The 27,649-nt window shown below is 41.8% G+C and overlaps 1 protein-coding gene across 3 annotated transcripts in view; it reads right to left on the bottom strand.

Moving 5' to 3' along the window:
- LOC124882419 (gamma-aminobutyric acid receptor subunit rho-2-like) overlaps positions 1-27,018 on the bottom strand; it is a 55,176-nt gene extending 28,158 nt beyond the window's left edge. Inside the window, exons 1-7 of one of the 3 annotated variants that reach the window (XM_047388794.1) lie at positions 26,437-27,018; positions 25,292-25,414; positions 24,443-24,514; positions 14,149-14,255; positions 8,901-8,968; positions 2,356-2,579; positions 2,202-2,284 (exon numbers count right to left, since the gene is read on the bottom strand). In XM_047388794.1, the coding sequence (XP_047244750.1) occupies positions 2,202-2,284; positions 2,356-2,579; positions 8,901-8,968; positions 14,149-14,255; positions 24,443-24,514; positions 25,292-25,414; positions 26,437-26,558 (799 nt within the window). In that variant the 5' untranslated portion in view covers positions 26,559-27,018. The remainder of the gene's footprint in view (positions 1-2,201; positions 2,285-2,355; positions 2,580-8,900; positions 8,969-14,148; positions 14,256-24,442; positions 24,515-25,291; positions 25,415-26,436) is intronic. The other 2 variants (XM_047388796.1, XM_047388795.1) reach the window with 2 other exon arrangements.
- Positions 27,019-27,649: the final 631 nt, after the last annotated feature.

Genomic DNA, 27,649 nt, shown 5'->3' with positions numbered 1-27,649 from the left:
ACCCGCTATGTCTTCTATGGCCGCCACCATGCGCCGGGACAATGTCTACGATTTAACTCTTAGATTAAATTAGAAGAAAAAAATAAATTCAAATCTATCTCATAGATATCGGTATTACATTTGCTATTATGGTCCATGATGACTTCTGTTTGACTCATGTTTTTTTAAGATTGGAAATACGGCCAAATGAGCTGGTTAACATTACAATTCATACACTACTAAAATACCTTTAAAGTTCAGTAAATGTGGGGCATGTAGGCTAAGTTGTATTTTCTACTTCAGTGTGTGTAAAAATGATGATGTGATCAGAGTATTTTATTTTCTAAATAGCAGACATCTTATCAGTTCTCAGGACTTGTAATCTCATAAATTTTTATTCTCAAAGAATAATTTCTGTCATATATCACACTGGCTACATGCAGAAGTATAGGTGATTCTTCTTATGATCATATTCTCTGATGTTGGTTTCATTTTGACTATAAAGATTTTATAACTCATTTTCTGGGTATAGTTGATTTACACTGTAGAATAGTCACTGGCTACTCACATTTCTGAAGATAACTCATTTAGTGTGACCTACCTGGTAAATTTGGCAGTGTAACCTGCTTTGCTACAACATAAGGTTATTTAGTGCCGAAGACATTTTGTGATAAAAGTACAGAATGATATAGTCAAGACAAACACGTTGTGCTCAGTGTGTAAAAAGAAAAAAAAATGAAGGATAACGTAAGTTTCAAATTTGACTCAGGAAGTTCAGGTAGTGAATCAGTAATCTAACTTTAAATCAGTCTATGATAATTTTGTTGCCTTATTAATCTTGAGAATTTTGTCAAATGCATTCTTGTTTTGAGTTTTTTTTTCCTGGGTGGTCATTTCCCTTCAACCCACAGGACAGTTTGTTTTGGGGTTGCTTAGTAATACATATAAATTATGTTCATGTTGTGCCTGTAAAAAATCTCACACTACAAAGGCAACCGGCAGCTCCATGTGCCGCACAAGGTGCCCTTTTTTTCCACTTGAGCACTTGCCCCCCAAAATGTCTGTGCACGCCACTGTCCCTGAACCACTCTTTCACAATTCGAGTCCGATGAATCCTGGCATCATCATCTTGGAATATGCCTGTGCCATTAGGGAAGAAAAAATCCATTGATGGAATTACCTGGTCATTCAGTATATTCAGGTAGTCAACTGACGTCTTTCTTTGAACACATACTGGTGCTAAACCCAGACCTGACCAACTGCGGCAACCCCAGATCATAGCACTGCCCCCACAGGCTTGTACAGTAGGCACTAGGCATGATGGGTGCATCACTTCACCTGCGCCCATCACTCTGGAACAGGGTAAATCTGGACTCATCAGACCATTAGACCTTTTTCCATTGCTCCAGAGTCCAATCTTTATGCTACCTAGCAAATTGAAGCCTTTTTTTCTAGTTAGCCTCACTGATTAGTGGTTTACTTAAGGCTACACAGCTGTTCAGTCCCAATCCCTTGAGTTCCCTTCACATTGTGCGTGTGGAAATGCTCTATTAAACATGGCCCGGAGTTCTACTGTTGTTTTTCTTCAATTTGATTTCACCAAACGTTTAAGTGAACGCCGATCACAATCATTTAGGGTTTTTTTCAGGCCACTTTTCTTCTTCAAAGACAATGGGTCCCCAGTATCCTTCCAGTTTTTAATAATCCTTTGGACAGTTCTTAACCCAATTTTTGTAGTTTCTGCAATCTCCTTAGAAGTTTTCTCTGCTTGATGCATGCCAATGATTTGACCCTTCTCAAACAGACTGACATCTTTTCTACCACCACGGGATGTGTCTTTTGACGTGATTGTTAAAGAAAAGAGAAGCAACTCATTGCGCCAGTTGGGGTTAAATAACTTGTTGCCAGTTGCAACATAATCGCCCTTGCAGTAATTATCCAATGGGAGGCTCGTACCTATTTGCTTAGTTAAATCCAGGTGGCGACTTTTTTTTTTGGCCAGGCAGGGTACCTTAAAAGAACCAGAAAAGGATGTCAGGAAAGTGACTGAAGAAGCACTGGACCTTTAAGGCATATATAGAACAGCAGTGTCTTATAGCAATCTGGAGATTGTTGATTCCACTTAGTGAGGTATACAAGCTGTTCCCAAAATGCTTTTATTAACTCATAATAGGAAACACGCTGCAACAAAAGGGTGTAAAATCAGCATTTTTGAAACTTACAGCTCTCGAGCTCCAGTGTGCATGTCTGTGAGTCCAAAGGGAAACGACTAAAATCCATGTTGCAAGCAGCAGTAACTGTTACCCTGTGGAATAAAGAAAAGACAGTGTCAAAGCTGGCTGCACGGGAGCCTGCCAAATTAGTTGTCATCCTTACCTTAGGCTGTACAGAACATGCCCATCTGGGAAGACCCTCAGCATGATGTTGTCAGTGGTGGTGTCGTGGATGAAAGACCTCTTAGAATGGACAAAGAACACATCAGGGACCCAGATTTTTTTTACCAGGCGCCCGTCAAATGTCATGCTCTTATTTGTGGCGCTTGGAAAAGCCAACCTTTCGTCCTTCCAGTAGTGCCTTAGATACAGAGTCATGGTGAAGTCCTAAGGGAGAGGAGAGTGACGATGGGGGATGGTGGTGGGTGGCATAGGGTGGACATAAACTGGATTAAGTGTCACTATAAGGACTCAACTTGCTTGCCTTCTCTAGTTTATTAAATTCCTCTAGGATTACAGCAGTTTGACCCATGCCAGCTGGATTACTTGCTTATGTCAGGACCAATTGCACATGCTCTACAGAAGTGTGAAACATATGTTCATTGAATCATGTAACTGGCCACGGTTTCTATTGATCCAAGCTTGTTGGAGTCCCATTGCCTCATTTCACCTTGCTACTCTGCATCTGGAAGATGTCCTGTGCCAACACTGCTGCCCCATGTGACAGATCACTCTTTATCCCGTTCTCCTCGTGGCATTACATAAGCCCAGATCACTTGGAAATAATGGCTACAGTAACACATTATACACCAGAAAAGAACCTTTGCTATTGCAAAAGAGGAGGCAATGGAAGTTTTACTATAGAATAGGACAGAATAGAAATCTCCTTCACTGGGGAAATTCAGGTGTAATGAAGGATTATGTAAAATGTAAAGGTATAAAGTCTGTACCATTAGTGCTTCACATATTTTGGCAATTATTACAACTACCTTACTGGAATATCATTTATGCCCTATAATTTGTCCAATTGTCCCCTCAGTCTGAAACGCCTGTCATTTTAGTGTGGGAGGTTTCATGGCTAAATTGGACCAGCCTGGTAGCTAGTCTTCATTGATTGCACATTGCACCAGTAGGAGCAGAGTGCGAAGGTTCAATTAGCAGGGTAAGAGTACAGTTTTGCTCAAAATATTGAAATGCACACAACATTATGGGTGACATACCAGAGTTCAAAAGAGGACAAATTGTTGGTGCACGTCTTGCTGGTGCATCTGTGACCAAGACAGCAAGTCTTTGTGATGTATCAAGAGCCACAGTATGCAGGGTAATGTCAGCATACCACCAAGAAGGACGAACCACATCCAACAGGATTAACTGTGGATGCAAGAGGAAGCTGTCTGAAAGGGATGTTGGGGTGCTAACCCGGATTGTATCCAAAAAACATAAAACCACAGGCTGCCCAAATCACGGCAGAATTAAATGTGCACCTCAACTCTCCTGTTTCCACCAGAACTGTCCGTCAGGAGCTCCACAGGGTCAATGTACACGGCCGTGCTGCTATAGCCAAACCTTTGGTCACTCATGCCAATGCCAAATGTTGGTTTCAATGGTGCAAGGAGCGAAGATCTTGGGCTGTGGACAATGTGAAACATGTATTGTTCTCTGATGAGTCCACCTTTACTGATTTCCCCACATCCGGGAGAGTTACGGTGTGGAGAAGCCCCAAAGAAGCGTACCACCCAGACTGTTGCATGCCCAGAGTGAAGCATGGGGGTGGATCAGTGATGGTTTGAGCTGCCATATCATGGCATTCCCTTGGCCCAATACTTGTGCTAGATGGGCGTGTCACTGCCAAGGACTACTGAACCATTCTTGAGGACCATGTGCATCCAATGGTTCAAACATTGTTTCCTGAAGGCGGTGCCGTGTATCAGGATAACAATGCACCAATACACACAGCAAGACTGGTGAAAGATTGGTTTAATGAACATGAAAGTGAAATTGAACATCTCCCATGGCCTGCACAGTCACCAGATCTAAATATTATTGAGCCACTTTGGGGTATTTTGGAGGAGCGAGTCAGGAAACGTTTTCCTCCACCAGTATCACGTAGTGACCTGGCCACTATCCTGCAAGAAGAATGGCTTAAAATCCCTCTGACCACTGTGCAGGACTTGTATATGTCATTCCCAAGACGAATTGATGCTGTATTGGCCGCAAAAGGAGGCCCTACACCATACTAATAAATTATTGTGGTCTAAAACCAGGTGTTTCCGTTTCATTGTCCAACCCCTGTAATTGGTTTGGGCTGATTAGCAGCTTTTATTGAATATAAGGAGGGAAATAATACCTGTATTTATTTTAAAACATTTAAAATGTAATTTAGAATAAAAGACACTGTGATGTGGTGGGTTCATCTCCACGTCACTCACCTCTTTTACAAATTATAAGGTCACCCTCACACCCTGTTGTCAGCGCCCAGTCCCCCCATCCTCATCCTTGGTCTATGTATAAATGTCTGTGTTTATGAGAAGTGTTGCAATTAATGTCTGTGTGTGTGTGTCTCAAGTCCAATAGAAGTAGGGTTGCAGTTGAGGTGTTGGAGACCATACAGCTTGCTGACATCAGAGTCCCCCCATGCCCACAAGGTCCATCAGACAACATCCCAAGACCATACTGTTGTGTAATTTTGCATGTGTCAAGGAGAAGGGGATGGGCGCTGGGCGTGGGCATCAATTCCCCACAGGAAGCCAGCTCACCAGTTTTCACACGCCCCATTGCAGTTAGGTCGCCCCCATGCGGCAGCAGTCTGGGAGAACTCAGGTCAACAAGTGCAGTGAGCAACCCACCAGCAGCCCAGGATACAGGAATCCCCCCAGACCAGTCAGGACGCAGCCGCAGGCCCAGCAGATGCACCCAGAAAACCAACCCTCATGGCTGTCCACCCCAAGGCAGTCTTAACACTCCTCCAACTAAGTTCTACCCAAATCACCCACTTCAAACCCTAACCCCTTTCCTTACTTAGACACACACTCAGTCAACCAAGCCCTAGCCACCGGAAGTATCCATCAAGTGTCCCTGTGAGGCCAGGGACACTTAGGAGGCACCACCTTACCAAGAGCTAGAGCAGGCCCCAAACCATGACTGCATGTGACATGCAGCAAGCGGGGATCTGATAATCTGTTAACATAGATTTAATAAAATGTATGACATGCCCCAAACACCAAGAGGCTAAATGTTGCTTATTGACTGTAATTAACAAATAGCTCTTGCAAAGCTGTGTTTATTTGTTATATATTTTTAAAATGTGTTAAAGGGGCTCAGTATTCTTGATTTGGTGTGTTTGTTGCAAAAAGCAAAAAATCAGTTTAATAAAATTAACTCAGGATTCTAAGGTAAAACAAAGTGATCCCTGAAGGAGAGCAGTGTTTGGTTGAAATTTATGGTTATTTAACCTTCACTACATTAGACATTAACATGAATGATAATTTTATCAGTAATCTTTCATTTTTATCTTTTTTTATTATCATCTTATTTTAATTATTAATTTTTATGCTCTTTAATTATTTGTGTTTGGTAATTATTTAATTACCTTCATGCCACTGTAATGCACTTTTCCTAATATGTCTCTGTCTGTTTTTTTCATGTACAGCACTTTGAATTGTCATGCTACTGAAATGTGCAATATAAACTTGCCTTGCCTTGAAGTAGTTTTCTTTTCTTTTAACATAGTCACAGTATATTCCTGCCTAAACCTCAAATAAATCAGTCCTTCAACACATCATCAGAAGGCAAATCTACAGGACTGTCACCCTAATATTAACCCAATGAGCTAGATCATTGTAGTGGGAGAATGTTGCAGTGTTTCAGTGTCTAATTTCAGTAAGAGTCTTCTTGCTTTATTATAACTTAACACTCGCAAGGAATTCACTCAGAGGCCAGATACAGCCTGGGAACTGGCATTCAACAATCACTGCAGTGCACAGACCCATTTCAGTCAGCTTTTCATCCAACAGTTTCATGCAATATCATAGGGACTATTAAAATAGTCCATCCGTCCATCCATCCATTCATGCATCTGTGCGTGTTTATCTAACACTGTTGCAACTGTGTAGAGAACTGTTCAACTGGCATAAATCATACAGAAAAAAAAGTTGAGCTGCTTTAAATTAAACACTCCACCAAATTGCACAAATGTTTGTGTACTCGAAGTTTAGAGTACAGATCAGCAGATTTTTGGTTCACAACTGAAAGACTGACGATCACACATCAAACAACTGCACCTGCTGAAGGATCACATACTACAAGATTTATCAAACCAACTAAAGTCAACTAAATTAATTAAATGCGCAAGGGCCATACCAATAGGTGACAGTAACAGAAAATAGTCACAGAATTCAGACAGACTAAATTGCTGTTCCACGTCCCCATAAAATGTAAGTGATGCAATTTAAGATAGTTTATCACACAAGTGAATACAATTTGGATAGTGTCTGTACTTTATACAGACAAAGGTTTGGATCATTTATTTCTTTTATATGACGTTGTTTATGGGTTTCGGAATGACTTTCAATGTTGGCTTTATTTTAGAAATGTATTCACTGTCTGTATTACTGCTAAATGGCTGTATTGCTTGGTTTACAAAAAGCCTTTCATTATTTACTGTATATAAGTCTTAAATATGTGTCTCCTTAGTAGAAGTCATATTCAATAAATTAGAATATTTTGGAAAAGTTATTTTATTTCAGTAACTTAAGTCACTAAGTGAAACAAGCTTAACGGTTTGTTGAGATGAAACAAGGACTTAACTACACACAGGAAAGAGAATGTTAAAACTCTGGATCCCAGAATGCACAGTTTCAACCCATCCTCCTATACAGCTCCCAGGAAGGAAGGTTATTTGCCTATTTCTTGCCACTATGTGATTGTAATTAGTTAGTTGTTATCATGAGCACTGTTGTTTTGTACATATGTTTAGGATGTTTTATATTGTTAATGTACAACAGGTTTTCATGTCATCATAGAAACGTTTATTTTCGAAAGGGCCAAGTGGTCTGGAAGAAGATGTAGAATCTGCTGTTCAAAACTTTGGTTCTTGCAAAGAGAGCAAGAACTTCATGTTCTTATGAGCAGCTTTTAATACATTATTTCTAGTTGCTCAAACATATTTTTTAGTAAACAGTAATTGAAATGTTTGTGTAGGAGATCAAGTCAGTTTCAGTTAATTCTAAATGATGTAAGTGAAGAATCTGTTTTTATTTTAAGTATGGTTGATAAGGAGGATAAAAAACTGGATAAAGCAGCATAAGGTCAAAAATAGCAAATAGTTATGACTTAGGACTAAGTACCCTACAACATTTTGATTTAATATCATTAACAGCAGCTAAAATCTGGAATCAGTCGTGGTTCTTCCTTTTGCTCAAAATCAATTAAATCCACAACCTTGAGATCCAGATTAAACATAATCCTCATGTGCCCTCTTAAACATGAGCTTCTACAATGTCATTTTAGGTACAGTTTACAAACAGAACAGAAGGCTGATTTAATTACATGACTCAAACCTATTTTGATGTATTATAACTTTCAGTAAAAGTGTTTCAGGAAAATTAGCTTGCATTTCAGTTGGGATTATACTGTACTTAATACTGAATACAGACGTGATTTACTCAGTAGAGTATACTCTGTTGAGTAAAGTCATGTCTAATAGTAAATTACTACTACAGAAACAAATTTTTTGTGAACTGCGTCAAACCCTCCACTGGTGTTGTCATAGAGATGCCCTGGCAAGGACAGCTTCATGGGTTAATTTAACCCAAATAGACATTCTTCTAACCTGTTTCTTGTTTTTAGTTTCTCTAAGGGATTAATAACTTATTTTTTAATTGAAAAGCAATGTGCCAATTTTGTATCAAGCTTTTGTTCATATGCTGTTAGGGAGAAGATTCTTGCTCTGACTCATTAGTTGCTGCAACTGAACACAGCATCCTCCCCATGGGTTGCATTAGTGTTCATTTGTTTACAGCTTCCAGTAATCATCATCACCCTTTATTTATTTATACATACCAAAAGGCAACCAAAGTTCTGTTCAGGTAAATAAAAAACTAAAAAGGAAGATAAAAAAAATAAAAATAAAAATGTACTAAGCAATAAATTCAGCCTTAAGAGGCATAGAAGAACTAGCCTAATAGTCGTATTCTCTGGAATGAAAAGCCATTTTCAAAAGATCAATTATTTAGTGTTTTGACAGACCTCACAGAAAGAGGAAGACTATTTCTGAGCCTACAACTGGTGGGTGAAAAAGCTCTGTCTACCCTGGTCACGAGCCAAGTCCTAGGAACAACTAAGAGCTTCTGGTTTTAGAGATCTACTGGGGATGTAGGGATCCCCAGTGGATTTAAAAAGAAAAATTAAAAGTTACATCTTATTAACAAATCTGTAAGAAACAGGCAGCCAGTGGCGGAATACAAAATCAGAGAGATATGTTCATGTCGTCTTGTCACTGTTAGCAGATGGGCAGCTGAATGTTTCTGCTCCATTCAATAACTCATTACATGAAGTACAATCTAATATAGCCAGTTATTATTTTTAATCTAACTGGTTTTGATCATTTCTAATGATCTGCTGCAGATAAGAGTTTTACTCGCAGTCAGATGACCCTGATAGTTTTACACTGTTTGCATTGTGTGGCGTTCAGACATTCAAGCAGCTCACCATGTCAACCTCGGATATGCTGTCCAAACTCTCCACCTGAACATCCACTCCAACAGGGACAGCAGGACCTGCAGATGAATATCAAAGAGCTTATTATTAGTAGTTTTAAGGATGTGCTATGAAGTTTATGTATAGTCTATATATGGACACTTTCCTGTTTTCGTTCTCTCACCTTTCTTTGGGCTCTGAACACACCACATAGATATAATGAAGCTTGCTTATTAATGACCTATTAAATTACCCTTTGGTTTTGGGCAGTTTTAATCACCGAAGTCTTCCTATCATGACGTTCACCCACTTCTAATTTATTTCACATAACCAAACATAACCACAGGGTATGAATGATGTGATATTAGATGTTGAATTAAAATACGCTCAACTGACATGGACTGAAATCACGTTTTACATTGAATTTAGCTAATTTATAAAGTATCCAAGTTAAATTTAGGTCAAATAAAATTTTGTTCAAGTCAGTTTCGTTTATTCTAACTCTGTTTATTTCAGTATAGTGTAGTTCAGTTAAGTTCAGGAACATTTATTTGATCAATTGGATCAAAAATAATTAAATGAATTGAAATGAAACTCTTTGTTTTTATGTAAGGCGACCTGAAGTGACTCTGATGTGAGTTGGAGCTGTACTCTATAAATATCTGGACTGAATGAAATACACTGGCTTTCTAACCTCATTACTGGATGTTCTCCCAGTGATAAAAAATATAGTTTTTGTCTCCCCAAAAAGAATAATTGTATCATATGGGAGTTTTTATTGAAACAAACAAGGTGATATTTGGTTTTCTTTAACTGATGATTTTGGCTGTGATGCAGTCAGTGGCATGGTCTGCTTCCTTGTCATGAAGTCACTCTTCGAAGCACTCACTCCGAAAAATAACAGGATAGTATTCTAAGCCATGACTAATAACTCAAATCATTTCACATGAGATGTTTCATTAAATACTTGACAGGATTCTCCTATTTGTTGATGAGGTTGCTCAGATTATTGAGTGAATTAAAAATAGGGACAATTTGAGATTTAAAAGGATATGGAAGAGTATCCCATTATCCTGATCATTAACTAAAAAACAAATTGACAGAACCTTCTGTCCATTTTTTGGTGCAGTGACATTGACTGCAACAGTATTGTTAATCTGCGAAGCAGTATGGGTTCCAGGCTTACATAACTAAAGGCCCAGCAAATCTGCTACCTGGAAGATGGGATATTAATTCCTGCCCAGTTCCAGCTGTCAGTCTTGTCCTCCTTTCTCTTACTCATACAATATGCCACACAACACATGCCTAACACATTAAATCCTGAGAGTCTGCTAGTGTCACATAACATCAGACACCTGCTAAAAAACACTGACATGAGAAGCGACTCTGCAGATGAGAGGTCTGGTTTTCCAGGGTGCATGTGCATTTGATTAGAAGCTGTTGTGCGATTTTGAAGCATTCTTTTTGCATCAGTAAATTCTCAAAGTGTTCACTACTTCTTAGACGAGACCTATTAGTCTATTAAAGCAAATCTCCACTTTGCAATTCCTGATGACTTTATGGCTTTATGGCTTCAGTGTAATGCAAAAGTACATCTGCTGGTGTTTCCTGGTGATCCTCAAGTCCCCCACACAAACATCAACATCCAAGAGAAGGTAATGCCTGAAGTCAAATTAAAATGCAAAACAATCTGTTTATGGACCCACGCAGCTGCCAGAGAAGGTTTAATGATACATTCATGTTTTTTCTTTATTAGAGCTCTGTTAGATCGCAACTGCTCACATAATTCTAAATCTTGCTCTTTAAAATGCAAATATCACAAAAGCATAGAAGCAAAATAAAAACACAATTTATTTGTTTTTTACACTGGGTCATAAAAGCAACTGTTTCTTGGGTGGGTTTCAGATTTTAGCTAACAATGTGATTCCTTTTTAATTAGACTAATTATCTGAGTCATTAAGCAAACAGCCTTTCTCCTGCATTTTCCTAATTAAGAAAGTTACACCACACACTACACGATAACCACTCATCTAAGAAATTTAGTGCACTAATGTTGGTTATTTGTAAGCGCATATGTTTTAAATGATCTGGGTTTACAGGATGAATGTAGTTAGAACAGAGGAGCATTATATTATGGCTTTTGATGCTTTGTTAGGAGCAAGTTATGCCTTACCAATCACACCACCACAAGTTTTCCAGGCTTCTGTTATTTTAGTGTCCAATAAGTATGTGCTTATACAAAACACAATGCTAAGTCATATGTACAATCAGAGTAAAGTTAAAAATTGCCTTTTTGATAGTGGGATTCGTGGGAAATATTCTTTAAAAATCCACCAGGTTTAGTTATTCATAAACCAGTTTGCATATAGGGAATTAGACTTTTGTTATACTATTAAAACAGTGAATTGTTTATTTAATGGGATAATTCAAATTGCCACATCCAGCTGTTTCTATCTTAAGTTGCACATTTTGAATTTACATAGACACACAGTACATCTGATGCCACAAATAAGCACACAGTGTGAAACAACTCTTAATACTCCCTGAATACAGGTGCACTTATAAAAGGAACCATAGCTCTTTATTTCTCTAGTCAAACTCAACTTTCACAGACTGGATCACCCTAATGTAATTTCTACAAACTGAGAGGACATCCATCCCAGACTGATTTGCTCATGGATTAACAACTGTAAATCTGGCAATGCTTTAAATGGATTAAGAACCATGACTGTAGCAACGAGAAGAGGAAGAGTTCTGCTCCAGGTACTGTGTGCTCTGTCAGTTTAATCCTAGTGTGATAGAACATGGCAAACATTTTCTGTCATTTTGGGCCTTGAAAGCAGTACCTCCATATATCATCAGGTGCTTCCTGTGAAGGTCGGAATAGAAGAAACGAACTTTCAGGTAACTGTGACAAGCCAACAGCTGACAGGCTAAGCAAATATTCTGAAATGTTAACCTAAAACATCTTGTAGCGCATACTGGTAAACTCAGGTCAGGGAATCAGTCAGTTCTCTCAAACCAGCCACTTAGTCTGAGCCCTCTATATTCCATTGTTAATTTTTACATTTTGGATAGGTACAGTGCTGCACAAAAGTATTTGCCCGCTCACAGACTTATGTTTTTGCTTTCTTTGTCATACTTTGTTTGAAAATTTAAAGGCTAATTTTAATAGCACACAAAGATAACACGAGTAAATACAAAAGAAGCAGTTGTGATGATGTGATTATTTCATTTATGAAGAGAAAGAAGTACAGGTCCTTCTCAAAATATTAGCATATTGTGATAAAGTTCATTATTTTCCATGTCATGATGAAAATTTAACATTCATATATTTTAGATTTATTGCACACTAACTGAAATATTTCAGGTCTTTTATTGTCTTAATACGGATGATTTTGGCATACAGCTCATGAAAACCCAAAATTCCTATCTCACAAAATTAGCATATCATTAAAAGGGTCTCTAAACGAGCTATGAACCTAATGATCTGAATCAACGAGTTAACTCTAAACACCTGCAAAAGATTCCTGAGGCCTTTAAAACTCCCAGCCTGGTTCATCACTCAAAACCCCAATCATGGGTAAGACTGCCGACCTGACTGCTGTCCAGAAGGCCACTATTGACACCCTCAAGCAAGAGGGTAAGACATAGAAAGAAATTTCTGAACGAATAGGCTGTTCCCAGAGGGCTGTATCAAGGCACCTCAGTGGGAAGTCTGTGGGAAGGAAAAAGTGTGTCAGAAAACGCTGCACAACGAGAAGAGGTGACCGGACCCAGACCTTGGGGTCCTGCGGAAGCAGTGGACTGATTCTGGAGTAGAAACATCCAGAGCCACCCTGCACAGGCGTGTACAGGAAATGGGCTACAGGTGCCGCATTCCCCAGGCCTCCATGCCACACCGCATTGAAGCAGTCATTTCTGCAAAAGGATTCCCGACCAAGTATTGAGTGCATAACTGTACATGATTATTTGAAGGTTGACGTTTTTTGTATTAAAAACACTTTTCTTTTATTGGTCAGATGAAATATGCTAATTTTGTGAGATAGGAAAATTTGGGTTTTCATGAGCTGTATGCCAAAATCATCCGTATTAAGACAATAAAAGACCTGAAATATTTCAGTTAGTGTGGAATGAATCTAAAATATATGAATGTTAAATTTTCATCATGACATTATGGAAAATAATGAACTTTATCACAATATGCTAATATTTTGAGAAGGACCTGTATATCCAACAAACCTGCCCTGTGTGACAAAGTAATCCCCCCCCCACACACACACACCTACTAACTGTGCCACCATTGGCAACAACAGCTGCCATCAAGCATTTTTGATAACTGGCAATGAGCTGCCTGGTTAAAGTCAAGCCATATCATTTGAATCAGATTTAAATCCAGACTTTGACAAGGCAACTCCAAAATCTTCTAATGTGCTTTAGACCCTACGACAGATCCAAGTGTGCTTGAGCTTAAGACTTCAAACCTCAGAGTTTTTTGGTGGAGATCAGAATTCATATTTAATTACAGCAAGTTGTTAAGGTCCTAAAACAGTCCTGAAGTAGCCCTAGACCATCACAGTGCCACCGCCATGTTCAACTGAAGGTATAACGTTCTTTTTTCTGAAATGTTGTTTTAGTTTTACTGCAGATGTAACAGGATTCACACCTTTCAAAATGTTGCCCTTTTCTCATGTCAGTCGACAGAATATCTTCCCAAAAGTAATCAAGATGTTTTTTGGCCATTTTCTCTCATCTGATCTTGAATTCTTTTGATCATCTTGAGATATTCTACCCTTCTTAGGGTTGTCATTCAGACTCCATGATGATCTGAAACATTTAAGTTTTACAAAAAAGCAAAACAAGAAATTGGCATGGTACTTATCCAAACTTTCAAAACAAAAAGATGGATTTCGGAGGGAGACAACCAAGTTGTCCATAAAAACTGACTGATTCCATGAAAGAAAAGATTCATCGTTGAAACTAGTAGTAGTAGGAGCTAGGGGGTTAACAGAGACTGGCTATTGGGAGACTACCACTGACCAGAGGTACTGCTGCCATCACCTCTGTGATCTGACTACATTATTGGCAGGAATGGGATCATTTGGATTGATCTGAAATGAATTTAGACTAATCTGAATTCATTTAAATTGGATATGACTATAATTTTTTTAGATGATATTTGTTGTAACTGCAAGTGTTTAAGTAAACTGACCTGAACTGAATTAAATGACTGCTACCAGGAGAAGTTCACAGAGTTTACCTGCAAAAGCTGGTCTCATGGTGAAGTCGTGCTCATCTACACGCAGAAGGTGGCTGGTTTTCAACTTTCGGGTTTTGGTGCCATCAACAATCTTCCTTGACAGAGGACTGAAATTAGCAAAAAATAGAGAAAAGTGGATAAAGAATCAATACCAGGGTGACCATGTTAAAAGCAAAACTGTTCTTTGTTGCACTAAACTATGTCTCGTCATGTTTGTTAATAAAAAAGATTCTCATTGTAATGGAAATTCTTTTATTAAGTGTTCCAAAGTGTATGACCTTTAGGTTACCTCACTCCTCAGAACATCTGTGTTAGAGGAGGAAGCTGTAAAAGCAATTATCAGAAGTTTAATGGTTAAAACCCATTTGTTAGGGTGATGTCTCGGGAAGAGCAGATGGTTGTTCCTAGATAACTATGTCACCTCTGAACCCGAGAAGGGTCTAGGGTAATAAAACACAAACTCTTTGAAGTTGAGATAACACTGTCATGTTTGGTATAAATACTGTGTGTAACTGTTGATTGGGGCTCTGCTTAACTGACTTGCTCGGTGACGGAGTCATTCAAACGCTGAATGCCTTTGAATAAAACTTATAAAGACAAAGTCCGGATTTTCTCTTCTTGTGAGTCAACTTCTCTCCACTTGTTAAGAAAATTCCACAACATCATTTTGTGTAAAGAAATATTGAAACATTTATGCTGTATGTTATATAGGATACCCCTCCTTGAACTGCCATCTTAACGTGGTGGAGGGGTTTGAGTGCTCAAATGATCCTAGAGGCTATGTTGTCTGGGGCCTAAATGCCCTTGGTAGGGTCTCCCATGGCAAACAGGCTCTAGGTGATGGGTCAGACAAAGAGTGGTTCAAGAATCCCTCATGAAGAACAAAATATCGAGGCACGTGACGTCGCCCGGTACGGCGGAGCCGGGGTCTCACCCTGGAGCCAGGCCTGGGGTCGGGTCGGGGCCAAGCCCGAACGAGAGACGCGAGGCCATCCCCCAGTGGGACCACCACCAGCAGGGTGAACTGTGAGGGACCGGTGCAAAGAGGATTGGGTGGCGGACGAAGGTGGAGACCTCAGCGGCTCGATCCCCGGATGCTTAGGCTGGCTCTAGGGACGTGGAATGTCACCTCGCTGGGGGGGAAGGAGCCTGAGCTTGTGTGGGAGGTCGAGAGATATCGACTAGAAATAGTTGGGCTCGCCTCCACGCACAGCGTGGGCTCTGGAACCCATCTCCTTGAGAGGGGTTGGACTCTCTTCTACTCTGGAGTGGCCCACGGGGAGAGGCGGCGGGCAGGTGTGGGTTTGCTTGTTGCCCCCCAGCTCAGCCGTCTCGTGTTGGGGTTTACCCCAGTGGATGAGAGGGTCGTATCCCTGCGCCTTGGGCTGGGGAGAGGTCTCTGACTATCATTTCAGCCTACGGGCCGAGAGGTAGCGCAGAGTACCCGGCCTTCTTGGCGTCCCTGTCGGGGGTGCTGGATAGTGCCCCTCCCGGGGACTCCATTATTCTGCTGGGGGACTTCAACGCCCACGTGGGGAACGACAGTGACACCTGGAGGAATCATCTTGAGATATTCTTGAGAGATCACGCCGTGATCGGGAGGAATGACCTCTCCGATCTGAATCCGAGTGGTGTTTTGTTATTGGACTTCTGTGCTAGTCAAACATAAGGGTGTCCATCAGTGCACTTGGCACCAGGACAACCTAGGCAGGAGGTCGATGATCGACTTTGTTGTCGTATCATCAGACCTTCCGCCGCATGTTTTGGACACTCGGGTGAAGAGAGGGGCTGAGCTGTCCACTGATCACCACCTGGTGGTGAGTTGGATCCGCTGGAGGAGGAGAAAGCCGGACAGACTTGGCAGGCCCAAGCACATAGTGAGGGTTTGCTGGGAATGCCTGGCGGAGCCCTCGGCCAGGGTTGTATTCAACTCCCACCTCCGGGAGAGCTTCGACCAGATCGCGGGGGATGTTGGAGACATAGAGTCCGAGTGGACCATGTTCTCCGCATCTATTGTCGATGCTGCTGCCCGTAGCTGCGGCCGTAAGGTCTGCGGTGCCTGTCGCGGCGGCAATCCCAGAACCCGGTGGTGGACACCGGCAGTAAGGGATGCTGCCAAGCTGAAGAAGGAGTCCTATCGGCTGTGGTTGGCTTGTGGGACTCTTGAGGCGGCTGACGGGTACCGTGAGGCCAAGCGTGCTGCGGCCCGGGCGGTGGCAGAGGCAAAAACTCGGGCCCGGGAGGAGTTCGGTGAGGCCATGGAGAAGGACTACCGGTTGGCTTCAAAGCGATTCTGGCAAACCGTCCGGCGCCTCAGGAAGGGGAAGCAGTGCTTCGCCAACACTGTTTAAAGTGGGGGCGGGAGAATGCTGATCTCGACTGAGGACATTATCGGGCGGTGGAAGGAGTACTTCGAGGATCTCTTCAATCCTGCCATCACGCATTCCGTGGTGGAAACAGAGGCTGGGGACTCGGGGTTGGACTCTTTCATCACCCAGGCTGAAGTCACCGAGGTGGTTAAAAAGCTCCGCGGTGGCAAGGCTTCGGGGGTGGATGAGATCCGCCCTGAGTACCTCAAGTCTTTGGATGTTGTAGGGCTGTCATGGTTGACACGCCTCTTCAACATTGCGTGGCGGTCGGGGACAGTGCCTCTGGACTGGCAGACTGGGGTGGTGGTCCCCCTTTATAAGAAGGGGGACCGGAGGGTGTGTTCCAACTACAGGGGGATCACACTCCTCAGCCTCCCTGGTAAGGCCTACGCCAGGGTATTGGAGGGGAGAGTCCGACCGATAGTTGAACCTCGGCTTCAGGAGGAGCAGTGTGGTTTTCGTCCCGGCCGTGGAACACTGGACCAGCTCTATACCCTCTACAGGGTGCTAGAGGGTTCATGGGAGTTTGCCCAACTGGTTCACATGTGTTTTGTGGACCTGGAGAAGGCATTCGACTGTGTCCCTCGTGATGCCCTGTGGGGGGTGCTCAGGGAGTATGGAATCGGGGGCCCTTTATTAGGGGCCATCCGGTCCCTGTACGAGCGGAGCAGGAGTTTGGTCCGCATTGCCGGCACTAAGTCGGACCTGTTCCCGGTGCATGTTGGACTCCGGCAGGGCTGCCCTTTGTCACCTGTACTGTTCATAACTTTTATGGACAGGATTTCTAGACGCAGCCAAGGGCCGGAGGGGGTCTGGTTTGGGGACCAGTGGATTTCGTCTCTTCTTTTTGTGGATGACGTAGTCCTGCTGGCCCCCTCTAGCCAAGACTTACAGCATGCGCTGTGGCGGTTCGCAGCCGAGTGTGAAGCGGCTGGGATGAGGATCAGCTCCTCCAAGTCTGAGGCCATGGTACTCGACCGGAAAAGGGTGGCTTGTCCTCTTCAGGTTGGAGGGGAGTTCCTGCCTCAAGTGGAGGAGTTTAAGTATCTCGGGGTCTTGTTCACGAGTGAGGGAAGAATGGAGCGGGAGATCGACAGACGGATCGGTGCGGCTACCACAGTAATGGGGGCGCTGTGCCGGTCCATTGTGGTGAAGAGAGAGCTGAGCCGAAAAGCAAAGCTATCAATTTACCGGTCGGTCTACGTTCCTACCCTCACCTATGGCCATGAACATTGGGTCATTACCGAAAGAACGAGATCCCGGATACAAGCGGCTGAAATGAGCTTCCTCCGTAGGGTGGCCGGGCACTCCCTTAGAGATAGGGTGAGGAGCTCGGCCATCCGGGAGGGGCTCGGAGTTGAGCTGCTGCTCCTCCACATCGAGAGGAGCCAGTTGAGGTGGCTCGGGCATCTATACCGGATGCCTCCTGGACGCCTTCCTCGGGAGGTGTTCCAGGCACGTCCCACCGGGAGGAGGCCCAGGGGACGGCCCAGGACACACTGGAGGGACTATGTCTCTCAGCTGGCCTGGGAACGCCTTAGGCTCCCCCTGGAGGAACTGGAGGAGGTGTCTGGAGAGAGGGACGTCTGGGCGTCTCTGCTGAGTCTGCTGCCCCCGCGACCCGGTCCCGGATAAGCGGAAGACGACGAGTACGAGTACGAGTACTTATATAGGATATATATAGTATATATCCTTAAATATGATATAAATGTTTGATATGACTTCTTTATATTTTGTTTGAAGAATAACAAACTTTTATGTAGCCCTTAAAATCTATTTTGGCCCGAAAAACATTTTATTTGGACTTTAACTGTTTTTATTTTCAGTGAAGTATCCAAAAGGATCTTTATTACGCTACTTAGTTCTATAGTATATAAATGTTGTAATTTTAATTTGCTCCTGAACCTAAGCAAAAGCCCAGTTTTAGGTCAACACTACACAGACAGCCATGGAAAACATCAATTTTAAATTAAAACTGCAAGCAGCATTGGGCGGCCTTTGCAGCTTGGCCTGTGTTGCAACCGCGGGAGCCTGGCATTGCTGCCCCCACGCTACCATTCAGCCCTCCGCTCGATTCCGCACTTCACTATTAGTACTGTGAGCAAGCTTTCATACGAACTTTGGTCATACCGAGCTGTACTCCAGCGAGAAGTGTTGAGAAATTGGGTGAAATCTGACCTTCTTGATGGACACTGTGCTCACTTCCTGTTTGGTGCCAAAGGATTAACGAAGACTTCCTGTCGTGATTTGAACCTGTCATCTAAAATTATAATGCCTAATTAGAAAAAGTTTGAAACTTCTGGAGACTTTCAATGAAGGTTAATCAGCTGAGAAACCTGTCATTTGGTTGTCAGTGGGCTGGGATAAAGCAATGTCATTAATTTACCATGGCAACGTGTTCAGCCTTCGTCCATGATGATGCTTACAAAATTTGAAGTGGGTCCCATGATGTATAAGGGAGATAAAGCAGTTGAAGTTTCCTAGGGGGCGCTGTTGATCCAAATTCCAAGGTAATCCATTAGAGCTGTTTGGGCAATGACAAAGAAAAACTGCTTGAAGCTTGCATGAGTGAGAGTTTATAGGAGGACATCCAACAGTGAAACATGTGACTTCCGGTTCTAAGTGACTAGGGCTAAAGTGATGTCATCAGTTGGCTGTGCCAAAGTATTCAGCATTAAGTGTTCAGCATTTGTCCATGCATAGCAAATCTGAAGTGGATCTGGTGATGTATGAGAGAGATAAAACGGTTGAGGTTTCCTAGGGGGTTCCCTTGATTCAAATTCCAAAATAGTCCATGAGATCTGTTTGGGGGATGACAAAGAAAAACTGCTTGAAGCTTGCATAAGTAAAGGTACATTCAGACCGACCACGATATCAGCTAATCTTTTGCCTCATTCGTGTGCTGTCGCTCGCCTGACATTTTGCCAGCAATTCGCGTGGCCAACGGGCGACAACGCTCCACTTGCTTCACAGTGTCATCAAATAGGAGGAGCTTCTATCTGCTGCTTGAGGGTTTCAACTCAACATGGAGCGAGTTACGGTGTTTTATTTATGGAAAACCGAAGAACGCCGCCGGCGATGACGTCCCTGGGATCACCAGAGACGGAACCAGTTTGAAGAGTACCACCACCTACTCCAGAAGCAGAATCTGGATAACGGTTGCTTTCAGCGGTACTATCCAGGACCCAGTTTGAGGACCTGCTGCCCCATGTTGGGGGACGAATCAGCCTCCGGGACCCCAACTACAGATGCTGTATCCCCACTATCCCCACTACTGTATGCCCATCTGTCTTCGGTGAGTAAATAAATCTCAGCTCAATAGATAAACAACCAAATTGTACTGTCTAAATCTTCTAAATATAATAAACCTTTCTGTGCTTAAACATATGGACGAGGACCGCCAAAATACACCAGGCAAGAGCTGATAAGACAACAGAATGTAGCATGGTAGCATATAGAATAATTATGTAATAACGGTTTATTGGAGACCTAGAAATCCGGCTTGCTGACATATGCATCTGGAAATTAAAAATGTATGAATAAAATATAATTTTTTACCTGAATGCATATGTACCCTGAGCAACTGCTGTGATTTTCATACTTGTTTGACAACTGATGAAAAGAGGTCTACAGATGGAATGCGAATTGACAGATAAGTTCAGCTTTTTCAACTCCAGTGAAATTCGCTGCGAGTCCATCAAGGTTTTGCTTCACTCTATTTGCCCTAACTGCGCCCCACACATGCTTCGCATCCATCGCAGGTTTCACCTTGGTCTCGCTTTGCTCTATTTGCCCTAATCGCATCCTTAGCGTCCTTCGACCCGCTTCGCTCCTGAACGCGCCATTACATAGGGTTATCATGTAAATCACTCTCTCCTGTCGTGTCATTCATTTTCGGTCGGAACGCACCTTGAGAGTTTGAAAGGAGGACATCCAACAGTAAAACATGTGACTTCCTGTGCTAAGTGGGCGGGTCTAAAGTCATGTCATAAGTTGACCATACCAATGTGTTCAGTATTGGTCCATGATTATGCATACCAAATTTGAAGTGGAAGTATAAGGGAGATAAAGCAGTTGAAGTTTCCTAGGGAGCGCCCTTGATACAAATTCTGATGTAATCTATTAGAGCTGTTTGGGGGATGACAGAGAAAAACTGCTTGAAGCTTGCATGAGTGAGAGTTTAAAAGGAGGACATCCAACAGTGAAATGTGTGACTTCCGGTTTTAAGTGGGCGGTCAGTAATTGATGTCAGTAATTGGCTGTGGCAACGTGTTCAGCAATTGTCCATGATAATGCATATCAAATTTGAAGTGGATCTGGTAATGTATGAGTGACTCGGTGGAGATAGAGTGACTCGATGCAATCTGCTGGGGTTCCTTAGATAAAAACCCTTTTAACCGATTTTAATAATAAACATGCCTTTTGGTTTCTGTAACGCCCCGGCTGTTTTCCAAAACCTGGTGAATGACGTTCTGTGCAATTTCATAGACCGCTTTGTGTTCGTCTACCTGGATGACATCCTCATTTACTCAAGAAACGTCTCTGAGCATCGCCAACATGTTCGCCTAGTCCGGCAACGCGTCCTCGAAAACAGATTATATGTGAAGGCAGAGAAATGTGAGTTCCACAAGTCTTCAGTAACCTACCTTGGCTTCATTTTAGAGGGTGGGCAAGTTCGTTCAGACCCAGACAAGATAAAAGCAGTTCTGGAATGGCCCACTCCTTATTCCCACAAACAGCTACAATGCTTCCTTGGTTTCGCCAACTTTTACAGGAAATTCATTAGGTACTACAGTCAGACAGCAGCACCTCTAACGGCCTTAACTTCCATAAAACACCCCTTCAAGTGGACCCCCAAAAGCGATTCTGCTTTCCTGGATCTCAAGAAAAGGTTCTCTCAAACCCCATCCTCAGCCATCCTAACCCATCTAAACAATACATTGTGGAAGTAGATGCATCTGACATTGGAGTGGGAGCAGTATTATCACAAGTGTCTGGTTCTGATGGTAAACTTCACCCTTGTGCTTTTTTCTCACACAGACTGAGCCCAGCTGAAAGAAACTATGATGTGGGAGATCGAGAGCTATTGGCTATTAAACTGGTCCTAGAGCAGTGGCGTCACTGGCTGGAAGGCGTGGAACACCCAGTAGGGGTATGGACTGATCACAAAAATTTAGTCTACCTTCAATCAGCCATACGCTTTAACTCTCGCCGGGCCTGCTGGTCTGTTTCAATCTATCCATTTCTTACAGACCCGGATCTAAGAACCTGAAACCAGATGCCCTCTCCCGACAATTTTCCTCTGTTGATTCAGAGAGAGAGACCGCTCCTATCTTACCCCCTAGTTGCACATAGTTGCCATATTTCCAGCCCTTCATTCCTCTTAATCTGTTTTTCTCCACTGAGCCATTAGTTCAGTCTTTACCATTAAACACTTTCTGTAGAGAAAAAGGTGTTTAAAATAGAACATGGAGCCTTATCCTGGATCTTTCTTATGGAACGCCAAAGTGCTCAAAATTAAATAAATAAATGAAACATTATGAAATAAGTACCTACATCAATAAATATTAGATGAAAATATAATGTGACAATGAAATTGTGAAATAATTGAATGCATATTAAATTCTAAGCTAATTATTATGAAATATATATTTCATTTTCCATTAAAAAACAGCTTTATAATATAAAATAATTTTCATAAAATAATTTTACCTAATAATTTAAATGATTGCTGAGGTTATTATTATGTAATTCCAGCAGTTGTTTTTTTATTTCAAAATGTCATTTTTTAAAAGTCAGCTTTTATTTGAAAAAGCCAACTTTTATTTTATAAGGGTGATTTTTCTCCATGGCCAATTTATTTTATAATGTCACTTTACACTGAATGACTATGGGCCAATCAGCATCAACGGGCTGGACCTGCATCCTCATTGGCTGATCCTTACATCATGTTTAGTTTCTGGGTACCTGCTCCCTGAGCAGCTACTGCGACAGCTCAAGGTTTAGAAAGGATGGTTGAGTTTCATGAACATTGTTCAGCTCTGGTTACCTTAGCAGATCAAACTGAGGGAAATAATTTATCAAATGATGCCATCTTGAGATGTTTGGATGACAACTTTCAAATGATCGGGATGATAATTGCTCTCCAGAATGTTTGCATTGATGACGCCATTGTGGATACCAACACACTGTGTGATTTTTAAGTAATTAATTTGCATTTTATTGCATGACATAAGTATTTGATCACTTAACAAGCAGTAAGAATCCCGTCTCTCACAGGCCTGTCAGTTCTTCTTTAAGAAGCCCTCCTGTTCTCCACTCATTACCTGTATTAACGTCTCCTGTTTGAACTCGTTATATGCATAAAAGACACCTGTCCCCAAACTCAATCAAACAAACTCCAACCTTCCCACAACGGCCAAGACATCAGGGATACAATAATAGACCTGCACAAGGCTGGGACGAGCCACAGGAAAATAGCCAAGCAACTTGGTGAGAAGGCAACAACTGTAGGAGCAATTATAAGAAAACAAAGGAAATTCAAGATGACAAACGATCTCCCTCGGTCTGGGGCTCCATGCCCTCTCACCTCGTGGGGCAATGATCATGAGGAAGGTGAGAGATCAGCCCAGAACTACACGGCAGGACCTAGTCAATGACCTGAAAAGAGCTGGGAGCACAGTCTCAATGAAGACCATTAGTAACACACTACACCGCTGTGGATTAAAATCCTGCATCCCACTGAAGGTTCCCCTGCTCAAGCCAGCGCATGTCCAGGCCCGTCTGAAGTTTGCCAATGACCATCTGGATGATCCAGAGGAGGAATGGGTCATGTGGTCTGATGAGACAAAAATAGAGCTTTTTGGACTAAACTCCACTCGCCATGTTTAGAGGAAGAAGAAGGATGAGTACAACCCCAAGAACACCATCCCTACTGTGAAGCATAGACGTGGAAGCATCATTTCTTGTGGATGGTTTTCTGCAAAGGGGGCAGGACGACTGCACCGTATTGAGGGGAAGATCGATGGGGCCATGTATCAGGAGATCATGCCATCAACCGCCTTCCCTCAGTAAGGGCATTGAAGATAGGTCGTGACGGGGTCTTCCAGCATGACATTGACCTGAAGCACACAGCCAGGGCAACTAAGGATTTGCTCCGTAAGAACCATCTCAAGGTCCTGAAGTGTCCTAGCCAGTCTCCAGACCTGAACCCAATCAAAAATCTTTGGAGGGAGCTGAAAGTCCATATTGCCTCAGCAATAGCACTGAAACCTGAAGGATCTGGACCTGTATGGAGGAGTGGTCCAAAATCCCTGCTGCAGTGTGGGCAAACCTCGTCAAGAACTACAGGAAACGTTTGATATCTGTAATTGCAAACAAAGGTTTCTGTACCAAATATTAAGTTCTGCTTTTCTGATGTATCAAATACTTATGTCATGCAATAAAATGCAAATTAATTACTTAAAAATAACACAATGTGATTTTCTGCATTGTTGTTTCAGATTCCGCCACTCACAGTTGAAGAGTAGCTATAATAAAAATTAAAGACTTCTACATGCTTTGGAAGTTGGAAAAACTGCAAAATCGGCAGTGTATCAAATACGTGTTTTTCCCACTGTACAGTCTGTTGACCTTTTTATCCTTTAGATTTGAAATATTGCACTTTTCCTTTGAAACACCATTAATGGACTGGATTATAGCTGAAGCTGTTTGCCCTTTGGTATTCTGGTCCAGTCCACAACATATTACAATTCCAGCTCTAATGACATTTGAATGATTATCTGCAGTCCTTCCAGTTTGTTGTTAGAGTACATTTAAAATGGGTCAGGTTAAGGCAAGATCACATTAACAAACAAAAGAAAGGTGAAATAGAATCAGAACTTTGTCACCGAATGAATGACATTAAAGTTTAATGAGCTACACACCCATTCACCATGCCATTCTCCAAGCGTGTCTTTCCGACCAGAAACACAGCATCAGGTGTTTCACCAAGGGCCCTACAAAGACAAATGTTCATGTTCAAGTTGGTAGTGAAAAGAGGAAAACAGGAGGTGTGTCAATACAGTTACAGTTGTGACAATTTAAAGACAAAAGGAATATCAGTGTAAATTAATGGGTTAAGCTATCATATCTTTTACCCTTAACATAATCAGGGTGGTTTTTCCCCACTGACCTTCTCTTTACTATCATAACCCTACATTAAACCACTTACAAGTCACATTCACTCCTAGATATGCCTATCTAAAGGAAACTTGAAGTTCAATGTTGTGACCAAGGACATTTCTGTGTGTGGTGGTGGTGACACTGGCTTGAACTCACAACCCATTCCCAGATCACTACTCTTCCCACGTCAGCCCCCCAAAAAACCCTCAATCATGTCTTAAGCACTCTTTCTAAACCTTTTAGGCTTTACATGTATGCTTTCCAGCACAACAGAGATTTGTTTCATTCAAACACTGGCCACTCCACCATGACAGTAGGATCCACTCCACATGTTCATGGTCATTTTAACATAGTGCAGCACATCACAACATGCCCGTCTCTTATAAGACAAACACTGCTTGTGAGGTTTTTGATTCCTACAGGGGGCTGGGGATCTTAAAGTCATTATATTATTAAAAGATCTCTATATCTATGTTTTTTTTTTTACAGTAAACAGCTGAATAAATGCAGGTCTGGAACTATTTTAGGAGACAAATAAACGCACATTTTGTTACACAGGGAGACAAATACAGACATTGATGATGTAATGCTGAAAATAAAGGACATCATACATGTTAGATGTGTTGAAGATAAAGCCAGAGAGGCCAGACTGAGATGGTTTAGGCTTGTAAAGAGGAGGGATAGTGAATCCATCAGCAGAAGGATACTGAGGCTGGAACTGCCAGGCAGGAGGCCTAGAGGAAGACCAAAGAGGAAGTTTATGGATGGAGTGAAAGAGGACATGAAGGTAGTGGGTGAGAGACGCAGATGCAGAAGATAGGGTTGAGACAGATGATCCGTTGTGGTGATCTTTGAATGGAGAAAGCCAAAAGAAAAAGAAGCTACATATTTTTTGTTTCATTGGTGAATGTTCACTTTATGTTATTATTTATTCTGATGCTTGTTTCTGGTTAGTGGATCTTTGCCATTACTTGTTTGCTCATGTTTAGTTTAGTGATGAGCTTCTGAGGCAATCAGCCCTTTGGGCCGCAGCACAAACAATATACAGATAATGTCCCCTGTTTCATTTGGAAAATATTCTATGTTGTCTCATCTTTTTCTATTGTGACCAGAAATTAAATTTGGGCTTCTGACTCGGTGAAAACTTGCAGCTTGGGCAGCTTGGGCTTTATTTTCTATCTGGTCAGCCTGCTGTGCCATTTGGAGGTCAAATGAATATACAGTAACAGTAGATACTGGTAATGGAAGTACATTGCACTCCTACTGTAGGTACTGGTTTCAAATGTTTTATGTTGTGAAAAATTTGTGTTTCTCCTGCCTGAATTTATTATTTTGTAATATTATTTATTTTTCAAATACCTGATTTTGCAAAAAAATTATTTATCTGCAAAATCAGGTATTTTTCACCAAATAAATAAAGCGATGAAGTGATGATTAGCTGAATTAGTTACATGAAAATCTTAAAACCATTTTCTTTGAATAAGACAACATGGAAAAGATCATGTTCATGAGCTCAGGAATTCTGGGAGAAAGCAGGATGACAAGTATGGCAGGAAATGATGTGAACATGATAAACAGAATATATCAGCTTTTCTTCATTTAAAGGAATCTAAGCTGTCACAATGTAACAGTCTGTTCCAAACTGAGTTCATGTTCCTGTTACGTCTTAAAAAATTTACAGACAATGTGTGATTTCCCCTGATCTGTTGCAATGTGTGTTGATCGTTAAATCTGAACTGAATCGAAAACCACTTACCTTCCGGGCTTGAGGGTCTGCTCCGGCTCAGACCACCGCTTTTTCCTGCTGCCCTGCCTCCGGGACTGTGCCGTCAGAATCAAACACAGAAGAAGCAGCTGGACTCTGGCGTTAAACAGCATGATGACTTTTATTCGTCCGGCAGGGATTCCGTTAGGGAGGCCTTGGGTCCGCAGGAAGGGTGCTCTGAACCCACTACCATCTCCTCTTCAGACGCGGTAGGAAAAATGTGACAGACATGAGACTGTGGCGAACAAGTTCTAAGCTTTTTCTCAGAGAGAGATGAACAGATAAAGTCTGATAAGCGCTCTGATTGGTTAAACTCAAGAGTGGCTTTTTGTCACTTAAGCGCGCAGCATCAGCACCACACGCAAAGCGTCGCAGAGCAGAATAAACCAACATGTCGACACAGCGAGTCCTGAAGCATAGGCTCAGCTGGCGGAAGGCTGGGGGAATCCACGCCAGTTCCCATCTTTCCTGCGAAAAACAGTGTTAGATTGGCCTATCCTCCACATTGTTTCAAGAAACCACTATCAACATCTGCGCGCTCACTAATACTCTGTTTTCAAATAAATCCGGACACTGTCAATTTAAAGCACAGGCAACTGAACGGAAATGGATGGACAGTCTTCCAAAATTAAATAGCAATAAAATAGTAAATATTTTCCTTTGCATTTGCCTTTCAGCTATCATTAGGTACGGTTTTATTTAAATGAATATGGTTAACTGGATAACTCTTATAATCCAGCGTTTAGATGCCATACAGTGTCATAAAAAGCATTTACTCCTTCCGTCAGTTTTTACTTTTGTGTCACACTTCATCAAACAGATTTTAAATCAGACAAAGATAACGCCAGTAAATATTAAATGCAGTTTTCCCAATAATGCTTTTATTTAGAAACAGAAATTATAGCAAACAGTATTTCAAAAAGATCTGAAAAAAGCAACAAATGATGTGCCCATCAAAATAAACTAAAGAAAATATGATAAACGAAGTCACTAACAGTTTTAGTCTGGAAGGGATTAAAAATCTTTTCTAATGCAGAGAGAGCCCCTGTCCACAAAAGAACAATCAAAAAACGATCAAAAAGAACACAACACCAGTCTCAAATTTGCTGAAAAGATCTTGATGATCCCCAAGATGATTTCCTTTTTATTTGTATAATTTGCTTTGAGATTATATTTTGTTGTGAACTGGTGCTATATAAAAAAC

The sequence above is a fragment of the Girardinichthys multiradiatus genome, chromosome 15, assembly GCF_021462225.1.
Source record: "Girardinichthys multiradiatus isolate DD_20200921_A chromosome 15, DD_fGirMul_XY1, whole genome shotgun sequence".
Lineage (NCBI taxonomy): Eukaryota > Metazoa > Chordata > Actinopteri > Cyprinodontiformes > Goodeidae > Girardinichthys > Girardinichthys multiradiatus.
This window is presented reverse-complemented; position numbering and strand designations above follow the sequence as displayed.